Source organism: Herpailurus yagouaroundi, unplaced genomic scaffold, assembly GCF_014898765.1.
Source record: "Herpailurus yagouaroundi ecotype Mexico unplaced genomic scaffold, PumYag 162, whole genome shotgun sequence".
NCBI classification, from domain to species: domain Eukaryota; kingdom Metazoa; phylum Chordata; class Mammalia; order Carnivora; family Felidae; genus Herpailurus; species Herpailurus yagouaroundi.
In genome coordinates this window covers 71,281,483-71,296,132 of record NW_024412403.1, presented here as the reverse complement: position 1 = coordinate 71,296,132, position 14,650 = coordinate 71,281,483, and the positions used below count along the sequence as shown (strand labels likewise).

Genomic DNA, 14,650 nt, shown 5'->3' with positions numbered 1-14,650 from the left:
CGTCTTTCTGACTGCCCTCTGTGTTTCTCTCACTGAAGGAGCTTGAGATCTCCCCAAGAGCAGATAATTTTGGCGCCATCCCTGGCTAGGGTTGACATGGAAATGACTCAGCTCACCCAGGAGAACGCAGACTTCGCTACTCGGGATCGCTACCACCATTCTTCCTTTGTGAGTCGGGAACAGCTGATGTCTCAGTACTAGGGTACTGAGTGCTTAGTAGTAGGCAGCCCAAGGGCCCTCCTTTCTTGGAGCTGTCCTGTGCACAATGGATCGGAATCTCAGAACCTTCATGATGCTGATTCTCCTCAGTAAGAAACTCAAAGACCTGTCCTCCCACTGTTGTTCTGGAAAATGGGCATCTGCATTCTGGTCTGGAGCACCACATCTCACCAGGGTAACCACTGGAGTGGCTGTGGCCTCCTCAACATGCACCCAGTTTGAAGAGCTCCACAACAAACATCAAGACTTGTAGGTGTGGAGAATCAGCCCAGCCAGGTTGCTTGTTCTGAAGGCCACAATAAACGGTTATTTTAAATTTTATTGTATTATTTATTTTTTGAATAAATAATACACTCACATGGTTATAAACCCCAAAGGATAATCACATAGAGTGAAAACTCTCCCTCCCATCCTCGTTTCCCGTGTTCACCCCCTGTCCCAGACGTAGTCACTGTTCTTATATATACTTCCAGCATGTCTTTATGAATACACAAGTAAATAGGAATGTGGATTCCTACTACTCCTTTTTTATCCACAAAAGGTAAAATGTTATATATATGTTCTGTACCTTGCTTTTCCCCTTAACTTGGAGACATTTCCACATCAATGCATATACGGTTTCCTCATCATTTTTCATTGTATGAAAGTGGCATAATTTATTTCATCAATTCCACAATGATGACATTTGGATTGTTTCCAATCTTACGCTGCTATAATCAGTTCTGCAGTGAATAATATTGTACATATGTACAAGCATAAAGTGTATGCGTAGGATACATTCCCAGAAGTGGAACTGCAAGATCAAAGGGCACACGCATTTGTAAGCCATTATTGTTTAGGGAAGGTCTTTTTAATTCAAAAGTTAAATTACCATGAAATACCTAATGGTGACTCACGTTCTCAAAAGCCTTTGTGGTCCCCAGCTCTGTGGACACCTTTGCAGCTGTTTTGCAGGATGAACGCATGAGGGGACAAGACTCTTTTGGTTCCTCTGTGAGCTCAGGGTGGCACTCATCACAAGCACGCAGTCCTGGAGGCCAGGGCAGTAGCTTCCCCTGGTAAATTCAGCACCTGGCCCAGAGTCGGTGGTTTCACCACTGAGCCGGAGGGACATGCCATTGGGTCCGTCCTGACCCCTTTCTTCTGTAGTAGACGTTCTCAAGCCAGTGTGCTGAGACTCACCTGGGAGGCCTGTTAAGTGTGCAGATTTCTGCACCTCATCCATAGGGTTTTTTGTTCAGTAGGTTTGGGGCAGAGTCCTGGTCTTTACATTTTTAATAAGTGTCCCAGTGATTCCACATGAGCCATCCTCGGGCCCTGTGTTGAGGAGCACTGGCCCGCTGGATGGAATGTGTTAAAGCAAGCAGGGATGGGAAGGTCATGATGAGAAGCCAGTTGGATCTCATTCTCTCCTAGAAAATGAGGCCACGTTTATGATTACTGTTCAGGCACCATTTGGATTAAAGAAAACAAACCCAATAGGCATGTGGTAAATAGCAACACCATAATGCAATGGACTATATTCATGAAGGCCTGACTTGGTGATCTCTGAGGGCCCTTTTCAAGAAGAAACTGCCCTCGTTTCGGAAATGTCTTCTCTCACCGTTCGAAGTCAGTCACTGAAATTAAGGTGTTAGCAGGGCTGTGCTCCCTCCAGGGGCTCTGATTACTGGGGGAGGATGCCATCCTTGCCTCTTCCAGCTGCTGGTGGCCGCAGGCTGTCTTTGCCCTGTGGCCACATTACTCCTGTCTTCACAGCCAACATCTTCAAATCTCTCTGCTCCATGGTCACACAGCATCTCCTCTGTGAGTGCCAGCCTCTGCCTCATTCATAAGGATACGTGTGGTTGCATTCAGGGTCCACGCAATCCAGGATCATCTCCTCGTCTCAAGAGCCTTCAGGATTGGGATGTGGCTATCTTTGGGGGTACCCCTTTTCAGCCTACCACAGAAGCCTTTAACAATTCTGCGTTTTACTCTTTTGGATTCTGCATAACAAGCTAAAAAAGTAATGCCTCTGAAAAAGGTGGTACTGAGCTTGAAAACCACACACAGCAGAGGATTCAAGTATCCAGGTGAGAACTTTGCCAATCTGATTCATGTTATAGAAAAGAGTAAGAGAAGGACAGGGTATAGAATTTCAGCATTCCCCTCAGTGTTGGGGATACCTAAACGAATAGCTCACAGTCTTGTGTGGGAGGCAGATGCTAAACACACCGAACCATCTTATTAGGTCCAAAAATCTTGTGTTTCACCCAAACCATATTGTGTAAATGGTCATAGTAACCAGTACAACAATAATCAGATGATAGCCTGGGATCCGCAGGAAGCAGAAGTTCCCTGGTGCACCCAGGGAAGCAGGAGCGAAAGGAAACAGGACTGAAGCAGGGAAAGAGGCTCCACATTGAATGAGCAACGCTTTAGCATCAGGGGCGGCTAAATGCTCCATCTCGAAGTACCCTTCTGAGAGACTGTAGGGACACCTGCATCTCAGGACCTTCTTGTAGAGGGAGAAAAGGACGAGAGTTCAGCCACTGGTTTTTGTTTCCCACAGTCAAAGTTTAGCCATGAGATTTAAACCACCTCCCCGCTTCAGTCCTGACCATACTTGTGATTTGCACTCTGTGAGCACCTAGCAAGTTCTGCAGGAAGCAGCAACCTTATTCTGCGGGAAATTGGCTGGAGCCTAGCAGAACTGGTCACTACAGTGGTGGCTGAGATGGAACAAATGGCCTTGGCCCCAGAGACAGGTGGGTCAGAGAGGATCTGAGGTGGCACATAAGGGATGTTGCCAGAAGTAAGTACAGTTGTCAGAAAAATGAGACACAGATGTCACTGGACCATTCAGACAGTTTGCTTATCCAAAGGCTGCTCAAAACTGTCAGCGTAGTAGGGGTTTATGGCAGTGAGAGTAGGAGCATTTTCTGAAATAGGTGGAGGGGAAAGTTCTGGCCTAAAGATTTTGCCAAGGGATACACTGTTGTGGATGAGAATGTGAATGAGTGAGGGTCATATGACACCTTCTAGGACCATGACTGTCACCTTTCAGGCCATGCTGTCTATTGATTAATCTATCCAATGATCTATCCTTCCCCCATCTATGTATTGATCATGTATTGATCTAGCCATTTATCTACCCCCCGCCCCCACCCACCCATCCATTGACCTTCCCATCCATCTATCCATCCATGGCTGGAGCCACTGTATACATGCCCAAGACCACCTCACCTGAGCCAGGTACCCCTCACCAATCTCAGAGCTTTGTAATGTAAAAATATGACTACAGGCCGTTCAAACAGAGATGAACTCAGCCACCACCCTCACACTTCCAGGGTGAGTACAACCCCATTCTAGAACATTCTTGAGTTCAGGGCTGGGAACCAGAACAGTGGTCATTTCTCAGATGTCTCTGGGAGTCATGCTAACAAGTCCTCTGACCTACACAATAGAGTATATCCTGTATAAACAATTATAAATTAATGTGGAAGTTCGAGGTTCAGGATTCCATCTGCCTTCCTCCTCTCCAGGTTTCTGAATGAGGATGTATATTTAAGGATGGGAAACAATGTTCCAATTTATGTATCAATACCTGGACAAAGGTGTAAGAGCAGTAGTGGAGAATGCGGCTGAGGTCAGAAGGTCGAAGCGAGGCCTGTGGTGTCTAACTTTGTTCCTTTTGAATATATATCACTTCTCCCAAAGACTCTGGGATGAGGAGCTGGAATTAAGAGAGAGAATGACCAGCTGACCTCATCACCCAGTAACAGATGAGCAGAGATCATAAGGTGACCACACATTGCCTTTCAATTCTGGGTCCTGTTCGCCAATGAAACGTGGTCCCAGCTTTGACCAATCAGATTGGCCTCCTGCTCCCATGGGGAGGAGCAAATATAAGAAGCCAGGTGGGGTGGGGCCAGAAATGTTCCTTGCTTCTGCGGTGGTGTGGCAGAGGGAGCTTGGGTGGTAGCTCCATCCTCTCCATGGGCAGAGGAGGAAAGTGAGGAGAACTGAAGGGACCCCAGAAGCAGTAAGAGCAGTGACAGAGGCAGACACAGGGATTGTGAATAGGCAGAGAAGCCCTAAGCCACCCTTGATAGCAGTCAGGGGGGGCTCCCTAGAGGAGGAGATATCTGACCTGCATCCAAGCACTTGCCGAAGAGAAGAGAGGCGAGACATTCCCAACAGAGGGGACAGCGTGATGAAAGGTGTTTGCGGTAATTCAAGATTTCAGAGGCAAAAGAGTGAGGCAGTGTGAGGCAAGAGAATTACAAGGCAAGGGCCAGGTCCTGAAGGGGCTTGTAGCCCACTCTGTGTGCTAGGAGAAGGGAAGGCTGAGAAATGATAACAAAAACCCATCTTCAATATTTTATGGGACTTTATCAGAAGATCCTTATAGGAATTAAGTAAGCACGATCCAGGAACACTCCAGCTTCAGCTCCACTCCTACCTGGACACGTGTTGGCCTTTTGCACTGGAAAGGGAAGGGGGGCGAGTGGTGGGCTTTCACTCCTGAGGTCAGAGCAAGTGGAGGAAGAGGCCGCAGAACCAGCCCCGAACTCTGCAGGGGCAGGGACCAATCACCCAAGGTTCCCAGAAGGCCCGCTGTGTGCTGAGTCCCAGCCGCACTAGTAGCTGGTGAGGATGGGCTGTCAGGGCAGGGGGAGGTGCAGAGTAAGAAGAGAATAGATAGAGTCCCCCGTCCTGCTGTGTTACTTTCCTATCCCCTGCTGTAACAATTACCACAGAGTTAGTGGCTTAGAGCAACACAAATATATTCTCTAACGTACGGTTCTAGGAGTGGGTCTCACTGGGCTAAAAATCAAGGCATCGGCAAGGCCACGTTCCTTCCAGAAGGTCTACAGGAGATTTCCTTGCTTTTTGCAGCTTCTAGAGGCTGCCTGCGGGCCTCGGTGGTGGGCCCGTCCATCTCCCAAGCCAGCAACCAGCCATCATTTGTGCTCTGGCCTCTGCTTCTGTTACCACATCTTCTCCAACTCCACTGTCTCCCTCTCCTGCTTTTAAGAGCTTGTTTGGAGATCCTAGCAGGAGAGAGCAGCTACCCCTATACACTTGGCCGAAGAACGGTCCACCTGTATCAGGGAAGGTCATCCTCTTCCACCAAGCACGCAGCTTCTGGAGGGACACACATAGAGCCGTGAGGGAGGAAGGGGACACACCCGCCTAGCCAGCCAGGTCAGCCAAATCAACCCTGGCTATCAACGGGGTGACAGATGTCGCAGCCAGATCACCTTCACATCCCTTCTGCCTTCAAGGACCCATGCGATGACATTGGGCTCACTGGATAATCCGGCATATTCTCCCCATCTCAGGGTCCTTAGCTGAACTCCATCTGCAAAGTTCCTTTGACCACGTAAGAAATGTTTCATAGGTTCAGGGCCATCTTTGGGGGCTGAGGACCAGGGAGACAATGGAGGTTCACAGCCACACGGCAGTGCAGCATACAGCCAAATGACACTCTACAAGTTGAATTCACACATGCTGAGGAGACATGGAGGGAGGAAGACATCCAGGAGACTTTTTGGGGAAGTGGGTTTTGAATCAGGTTGGGCAGAGGATATGGCAAGGCTTGTGAAACAGCAGAATGAAGTTCAAGGACAAATGAGACAGAAGGACCAAAGCAAGAGAATGCAAGGTCTTCCCTTCAGCCTAATGACTCTTCTTCCTACCTTTGACTCTTAAGTGGATTCACTTGGAGGGAGTTTGGTGTAGTTGCAAATTCATGGGGAAGCAAATCTCCGTTTGAATCCTGGCTCTACCCCTTACCAGCTCTGCGATCTTAGGGAGGCTTTTTAGCCTCTCTGATCCTTGATGTCCTTCTCTGTGGAATGGGAATTATAAGTCCTCCCTGACTCCAAGTGGCATTGTGAGTACTAAGATGAGATGCACATTTTTGGGGGGAGGAAATAAAGGTGGAGGAGGTGTCATAAAAGGGTTCTTCTACCAGCGCTGCTGATTCCATGTCACTTAACGGGGGGGGGGAGGGGGGGACACAGAAAGAAAAAAAAAATCCACGGATCATTGCACTGATTCTTGGCGTCTACTAGCCTGAAATTTCATAGCAGAGTGGAGTCCTACTGCTTCAGCCGCAGACATAGTGGGACACACCTTCGCTAGCCAGCAGCAGGAAAACTGCGCATGCGCAAGAGCAAGGCGAGCGGGCAGAGCTGCCTCCTGCCATTTCAATCTGCGCTTCCCCATCACCCCCTCAGCTTATCAGATTCTTTGGCCACATTCCTATACCGCTTCTCCTCTCAAGCTTCTCCCTTCCCTTCCCTTCCCAGAGCCTTGGGTGTTTTTCTTAAATATCAAAAAACCTACTCACCAGTTTATTTGAACCAAGACTTACTCTAGAGCAAATAACCCACTTTCTTGCTATGTCTTATCCCCTCGGTGTCCACATAGAGCCCAGGAGGAGAAGATCAGATAGTGGTTACATGGGTTGTGGGGAGGAGGAAGGGCAGTAATTCTGTACTGTTTGCACTTTTCCACAGACAGGGGAATGCCGAAGTCTGTACTCATCACACACTGCTCAGCATCCCTGCATCTGGGAGCTGTGCCTGGGCTCCTTTGAGGGGCCTCGTGAGCAGAAATAGATGCCAGTTTGTCAGTTTGAGGCAGTGAGTGGAGACATAAGCCCCTGACTCTTGACAAGGTACTCTTCTTGGGGAGAAGGTCACACTCAAGTAAAAGGCGAAGCAGATGGCAAGAAAGGCCCACCAGCATCAGGGGGTCCCCAGTTGGCTGTGCTCCTGGGCAGGCAGCCCATCTTGCAGCATCGAGGCTGGTACCCTTTCTCTGTTCCCTAGTCTGATGGGCTGGGAGTGAGTGGAGGTTGGATAGCAGTTGACCCTCACCACCATTCACTGAGGTGAGGGTGGCCACAGCCTTCTTCCAAAAGAGGCAGAAGGAGTTCTATAAATGAGTCTCTAATGGAGAGCCTGGGCTTTTCCCTGTTTTATTTTTTGTTTGAAAGCACAAGTGTGTGTGTGTGTGTGTGTGTGTGTGTGTGTGTGTCTGTATCTGTGTGTATATGCACTTTCCTGTCTGTTAGAGAAGTCACTATATAAAAGAAGCTGGACTCACCAAATGTGAAACCTGGCTTAAAATAGGGGCCCTGTGGTCTACATCAGATTCACTTTGGGAAGCCTTGAGGGTGAGTGGCATTTCAAAGGATTAGTAGCTATCCCCCAGCAGCAGCAGAAGGGCTTGATGAACACTGATCTTTGTGATGTGACCTGCAGCATATGTGATAATAGGTCGAAGATGGAGAAAACAACCCTGCTTTCAGATATGAACCCCAAACTGAAAGTCACAAGGGCAGACGCTCCAAATGGCAGTGTCGGCTTCTAACTGAGCTGCTTATCAGATGGGCTATTCTGTGTAACTATGTGTGTCTGTATCAGTCAGGGTAGACTTGCTGCTGCAACAAATAGCCCTCAAATCTCATTGACTTGACACTTTACACATTTATTTCTGGCTCATGTCCCAGTCTGATATAAGTGAGAAGGGGATGAGCGTTCTCTTCACTGTAATTCAGGGACCTAGGTTCCTTCTGTTTAGTAGTCAAACATTGTCTAGGCAGGCAGGGTCTCCCCCTGAATTCTCAACATCCAGCTGGTAGGTGGAAGAAGAAAGGGACACGTGGAGGATGCCGTAGAAGTTTTCGGGCCCAGGGCTAAAAGGGCTCATGTCACTTCCTCCTATGCTCCATTGGCCAGAACTAGACATATAGACTGTCTAAAGGAAAGACTGACTGGGAAATACAGAGTGGCTGTGTGTTCAGGAAGGAGAGGAACCAGGTTTGGTGGGCCTCTGGCTGCTGTCTGCCACCCTCTGCCACTGTGCTCAGGATGTAAACAGCTGGAGTGTGTTCCTTATTGATGGCAAATGAGTGAATCTCCTAATCTGTTCCATGTTGTTTCACCACACTTGATCCAATGGTTCTGCCATTCCTTAAATTGTGCATAGAATTCCATGTTTAGTATTCTCTTCAGAGCCTGTGAATATTCTAATGAATGGCAAATTTTTATTCCTTGAGGGTTCATTTGAATTCTGGAAGCACCCCCAAATTACTAGGGACCCAGTCTGGGAATAAGGGGACCAATCAAGCTAAATTTTCTTCTTTGGGTCAAAAATGAAGGGTGAGCACAGAGCCAACTGACTCTTGAGGCAATTTCCAAAGTTGAGGTTCCAACACAACACATTTTGAGGACTGACAGGACCTCTCAAAGGGCTAACTTGAAAGAATATCATGTATTTATTTTTAAGTTTTTTAAAAATCTATTTATTTTGAGAGTGGGGAGGGGCAGAGGGAGAGGGAGAGAGAGAGAATCCCAAGCAGGCTCTGCACAGTCAGCATGGAGCCCAACGTGGGGCTGCAACTCACGAAACCCTAAGATCATGACCTGAGCCAAAATCAAGAATCAGACGCTTAACCAATTGAGCCACTTAGGCACCCCAAAAGAATGGCATTTATTGAGATAAATTGTGTGGGTTTGCATGCATGCATATGTGTGTATGTGTGTGCAGTGAGTGACAGTGATTATGGTTCAGGCGCTCTTTTATTCATGACCTGTGGTCTTTTTTGCCTAACCAGATTGAAAGACCTTCAGTTATAAATCATCCCAATTCGTGGTTTTAAATCTTTTTTATGTGCTCTGTCAACTTATCCAACCTATCATGGATTTGTTCAGTCACTCACTTGGTAAGTATTGAAGTCTATATGTGCAAAACTCAAAGAAAGAAAGAAAGAAAGAAAGAAAGAAAGAAAGAAAGAAAGGAAGAAACTGTGAAACCAGATGACAGTAGTTGCTTTGTAGCTCAGTCTGTAGGTGCTGGAAGCAGAGTGTTCTAGGATGAAGAAGCAATAATTGGGCACAGACTTCTTGGATGGCCAGGAAGAGAGGAACGGGGCTTGGAATAGACTGCACTTGGATGTTTCAACCAAAGTGTTCTAAGAAGAGTAATTATCTGCAAGATTTTCTAATCGACTGAAGAGATTAGATCAGTTCCTCTCTGGACTGAAGTTTTACTTTTCTGGGGAAACCCAGTGCCCTGGAAAATCTTCACGTCTGTTTTAGAATTAGTCATGTTACCCCAAGACACCCGGCCTGAGCTTATCTTTTCCCCACAAGCAGTAGCTAGAAGTGTGAGAGATAGGGGTGGATCATGCTCTCTGGCTGCAGTTCCAGGAACGAATTTGGGGATCCCATCATTCTATCATACAGCTGTGTTCAGAGATGAGGGGGCAAAGCCTTATTTCTGAAAGTGTGGTTCTCAGATCACTAAGGTAAGAAATCACCTGGGATTTTTTGCTAAATCGAGATTCCTGGGCCCTTGCCAGACCTACTAAATCAGATCTACTGAATCAGCCTAAGCAACTTCTTCCCCAGGCGATTCTCTCAAGTTTGAGAAGTACAGGTGGAAAGGCTTTGGGCTGACCCGAATCTGAGATTAGTTGTCTTCATTATCTCCAGCCTCTGTGATAGGCGTTAGCACTCCCAGACCAGAGCTTTATGTGATGTGTGCTGGCGAGGTAAGCTGGTCTGTGCCGGGGTCCAATAAACCGCCCTGCAGGGAGGCACTTCCCCATGGGCCACACTGATTAGCCAGAGACAAAGCATCTCACAACCTCATCCCACTAAGAACAGTGGAGTTGGGTTGTATCACCTTGGTGTGCATGTGAGTGCACAGGGGTGTGTGTGTGTGTGTGTGTGTGTGTGTGTGTGTGTGTGTGTTTGCTTGCAGCTGTGGGTCTATTTATCTGTAGACCTGGATATATATGTTTTGTTCTCTCTGCCATTAGCTAGTGCAACCCTCCCCTTGCTTTCTGCCCCAGCCCCCAAATCCTCCCTTCTTTCCAGTCCCACCCCTTAGGTTGCTAGGGCTCCATGGTCATGGTACTCAATTGCAGCTGGGGTCCTGCAATTCATGGTCAATCCTTAAAAATTAAATAAAATCTTTCCTGAACCAGGTGTTATACTAGATACCCATATGCATCGTCTCGTTTGATCCTCAGAACAACTCAGTGAGGTAGGTACTGCTGTTTCCCCTATTTTGCAGATGAGGAAATTAAGGCTCAGGACAATGAAGTAATGTACTCAAGATCTCATAGCTGGTAAGCGGCAGATCTTGATTTGCACTCAGATCATTCGTTGCTCACAGTCCACAGTCCCCGTGGAAGAAAGTCTCAGCTGCTCATCCTTTACTTCTAGAGCAGGCATTGGCAAACTATAGCCCCCTGGGTCAAATCGAGGGCGGGGCTTGTTGTTATTTTAATTGAGGTGAAATTCATAAAATGAGCCATTTTAACCATTGCCTGTTTTTAAATTCTTTTTCATGTTTATTTACTTATTTTGAGAGAGAGAGTGTGTGAGCGTGTGCACAGGAGAGGCAGAGAGAGAATCCCAAGGGGACTCAATCTCAGGAACCACCCAGGCACCCCTCAAAATAAGGTTTTATTGCAGTTCTGCCCATTCAGTCACATATTGTCTGTGACTGCTTATGCACTACTGTAGCGGAGGTGAGCAGTTGTGACAGAGAACATATGGCCCACACGCCTAAAATATTGACTGTCTGGCCCTTTATGGAAACAGTTTCCTGGCCTCTGCTTTAGAGAGTATTGACCTGGATCCAGGCCCTTGGGAATGAGTTTTCTCAGACATCTGTGTCCCCATGAAGAAACACCCATCCTTCCTAAAGGTAAATTCCCCTCTTTTGTTGTATGCCATGCTTTTGTACCTCATGGACCTAGCTCCTCAGCAACCTCTGTTTCCTCCTAATTCCTCCTGTTTCCACCACCCACAGGTCGGTCCTGGCAAATACACACCTTTGCCTGATCTGCTGTGTCCCATCCCATTTTTCTTTCTTTTGTGTCCAAATGACTGGTATAGAGAGGGTTTACGCCTGGATATTTCACCTTCTCTCCTTACCTTCCCTCCTTACCTTCTACAATCCAGCTTCCAGCTTCTGCCCTTCAGTTAACCTTTTGAACACATCTCCATGTGGATGTCTTGGAGTTCGGTGAAATTCATATAATCTACCTGGTGTCCCATCTTTGCAAAGGCCATGGTATCGTGTTGTCCTGCTGTCCAAAATTAGTTTGTCTTTGTCTCTCTCTTTCTCCTTACATTTGTTCTGCTACCAAATTCTGCTGCCCCCCCTTTTTTTTTTAATTTTTTAAATATTTATTTATTTTTGAGAGAGAAAGACAGAGTGCGAGTAGGAGAGGAGGAGAGAGAGAGAGGGAGACACAGAATCTGAAACAGGCTCCAGGCTCTGAGCTGTCAGCACAGAGCCCAACGTGGGGCTAGAACTCAGGACCACCGAGATCATGAGTTAGGCCAAAGTCGGATGCCCAACCAACTGAGCTGCCCCGGTGTCCCTCTGCTGCCCTTTTTGGAAATGTCTCTTGGGTTGCACTCTTCTTCATTCCCGCCATCAATTCTTTGGTGCAGGCCTCCATCACTTCCTGTCTGAATCACTACTGAGGCTCCTCACTGGTGTCCCTACCTCCCCCTTCCTGAGCTCATCTCTCAGATACTGAGAGCTCAAGTAGAATCAGGGCCTTGGTGTTTGCTTTCACCATTCTTTCCAGAGTCTTGTCCCTGCTGTAGTCCTCAGCACCCGTGTCATATACTCTCTCTTGCACTGAAAATGTTCTCTTTTGTTTTCTTTGCTCGACAAACTCCTTCAGAAAAGAATTCTGATATTACCTCTCTAAGAAAGCTTCTCCAGAAAATCCTCAATGTTCTTAGAGGACTTGCTTCATACTTTTGTAAAATAACTTCTTCTACTTACTTGTAGGTCTGTACTTTCTCCTAATCTGCTGGCCAGTCGAGGGCAGAGACTATATCTATCTTCCTCACCTCAGAGCCTAGCATGGTGCCTGTTGGTACTGAGTAGGTGCTCACTAAATGCTTCTTGAGCAACCACTTTGATCACATCCCTCTACTGCTGTAAGCTTACACTGAGTCTCTCCTGCCCACTGCACTAAGTTTAAGGCAGTGGTTTTCAACCTTGGATGCACATTAGAATCATCTGGGAGCTTTTGAAGACTACTGATGCCCCAGCCCCATAGCCAGAGATTTGGATTATGTAGGTGGGTTCTAAGCACTGGCATTTTGTAAAAACTCACTTGGCAATTGTAATACCCAGCCAGGATTGAGAATCACTGGTCTGTCTGATGCCTAGTTTTCATACTCTCATTCATTTCTCCATCTCCGCAGGAGATCCTGCTCAGAACCCTTCTCACACATGTGGCCTCTTCCCAAATTGCTCTCTCTCATTCAGACCACCCTTCTCTCCCCACTCAGACAAGGGCAGGGACCCTGTAGGTTTGGCTCCCCAGAGCACCAAGCACAGGGCTGCAAGTGTTGGGAGAGGTCCCTGCAGAGTGTGAGCCTGAGCGCCCAGGTTTTGTTTTTTTTCTTTTTTCAAATCTTTCTTTATTTTTGAGAGAGAGAGAGAGAGAGACAGAGTGTGAGCAGGGGAGGAACAGAGAGAGAGGGAGACACAGAATCCGAAGCAGGCTCTGGGCTCTGAGCTGTCAGCACCGAGCCTGACGTGGGGCTCCAACTCATGAACCACGAGTTCATGACCTGAGTGGAAATCAGACGTTTAACTGACTGAGCCACCCAGGCAGGCGCCCCTGAGAGCACAGGATCTATTTGGGTTGGGTGGGGAGGAAGAACTGGGTGTGTTCCTAGCCTGCCTCCACACCAGTGTGTGGACAGCACCCGTTTCCCTACACGAGTAAATGACCCCCTGTTGGCAGAGAGCACAGAGCATCCAGCCTCAGATTTGCTCTGCTAGCAGGCATGCAGCCCTGTTTCCTGTCCCACACTCTTCCAATCCTCTCCTTACAAAGTGGGGGTGGTTCAAGGTAGAGGAGAGGGCACTGGGCTGGTGTCCGAAGATGAGTTCGGGTTTGGCCTTCTGTGTGTCTTCTGCAGGCACATCCCTCCTCTTGCAGGTCCTGGGCCTATCGCTCAGGTCCCTGCAGCTCAGTCAGTGGAGTTTTTACTGCTGTCTTGACAAGGAGCCCCCAACCCCCGAGGCCACTCGGAAGGAGCAAAAGATGTCACAGGCCCGATGTTTCCGCTTGCTCATGTGAAACAAAGACCTTTGGAAACAGGACATTTTGAGACATTTATTATCTTTTTTTTTATTATTTATTATCTTTGAGAGATTTACTTATCTTTTATTGTCCACAGTGGGTCAGAGATTAGAAGCCACAGCTTCAAATATTCCTTTTTTCCAAATTTTAAAAACAGATAAATCATGAGACTCATAATGTAACTGTTATTTAGTTTAACCCATGCTGAAAGAACTCGGGATGGCAGTGACCCATGGGGGTGGAGAGTGGAAGGGAACATGGGTATCTCTCCCTTTGAGCGCTAACCACACAAACGCTCTGTTCATTGAGCTCCGCATGGCATATTTATGGCACAGGTGTACTTTTCTCTCTGCTTATTTTTTTGAAGTTTAATTTATTTTGAGGGGGAGAGGGGCAGAGGGAGAGGGAGAATCCCAAGCAGGCTCTTTACTGTCAGCGCAGAGCCCGACACGGGGCTCGAACCCACAAACTGTGAGATCATGACCTGAGCCAAAATCAAGAGTCGGATGCTCAACCAACTGAGCCACGCAGGCACCCCTCTATGTATATAATATTTTATTAAAAACATTTTTTAATGTTTATTTATTTTTGAGAGAGAGACAGATTGTGAGCTGGGGAGGGGCAGAGAGAGGGAGACACAGAATCTGAAGCAGGCTCCAGGCTCCGGGCTGCCAGCACAGAGCCCAACACGGGGCTGGAACTCATGAACTGTGAGATCATGACCTAAGCCAAAGTCAGATGCTTAACTGACAGCCACCCAGGTGCCCCTGTAGATCATATTTTAATAAAAAGTTTCAAATAGTTGCTCATGCCCTTGTGAGAAATTCAGACAACACAGAAGTACACATGGCCTTCCAATGACTTTAAAAAAACCCAGCGAATGTAAAAGTTGGTAACACAAATATTTTTTTTAAACACCTTTCGTTCTAAGTAACAGTGTGTTAAAGAGAAGAAACAGAAAAGAGAAGGACAGAAAGATCAGGCATGAGGTAGGTGATTGGCAGAAAACCATACAAAGAGAGAGAGAGAGAGAGAGAAAAAAAAAGAGCCTGATGGAGAAGTAGGGATACGGATGACCAGGGAGGCACTCACTGATGCAGAGTGAGATGTGAAGAAAAGTAGAGATGGAAGTAAGCAGAAACAGCCCCATGGAGGAGACACCTTTGAACAGAAAGCAAAAGAGAAAGGCCAAAAGAATGGCAGGGGGCAAGGGGGGAGCCCAAGAAGCCATCGAGGAAGGTGAAACCCCCCAGACTCACAGCACAAGGCAAAGAGGAGCGGCAAGGGGACAGG

The 14,650-nt window shown here is 47.4% G+C and overlaps 1 protein-coding gene across 1 annotated transcript in view; it reads left to right on the top strand.

Annotated features, from left to right (window-relative positions):
- The window catches only part of SLC12A8 (solute carrier family 12 member 8), a 143,587-nt gene extending 143,050 nt beyond the window's left edge, over nt 1–537 (top strand). Inside the window, exon 14 of the mRNA XM_040484777.1 lies at nt 39–537. Coding sequence (XP_040340711.1) covers nt 39–201 — 163 coding nt within the window. The 3' untranslated portion in view covers nt 202–537. The remainder of the gene's footprint in view (nt 1–38) is intronic.
- The last annotated feature ends 14,113 nt before the right edge of the window (nt 538–14,650 follow it).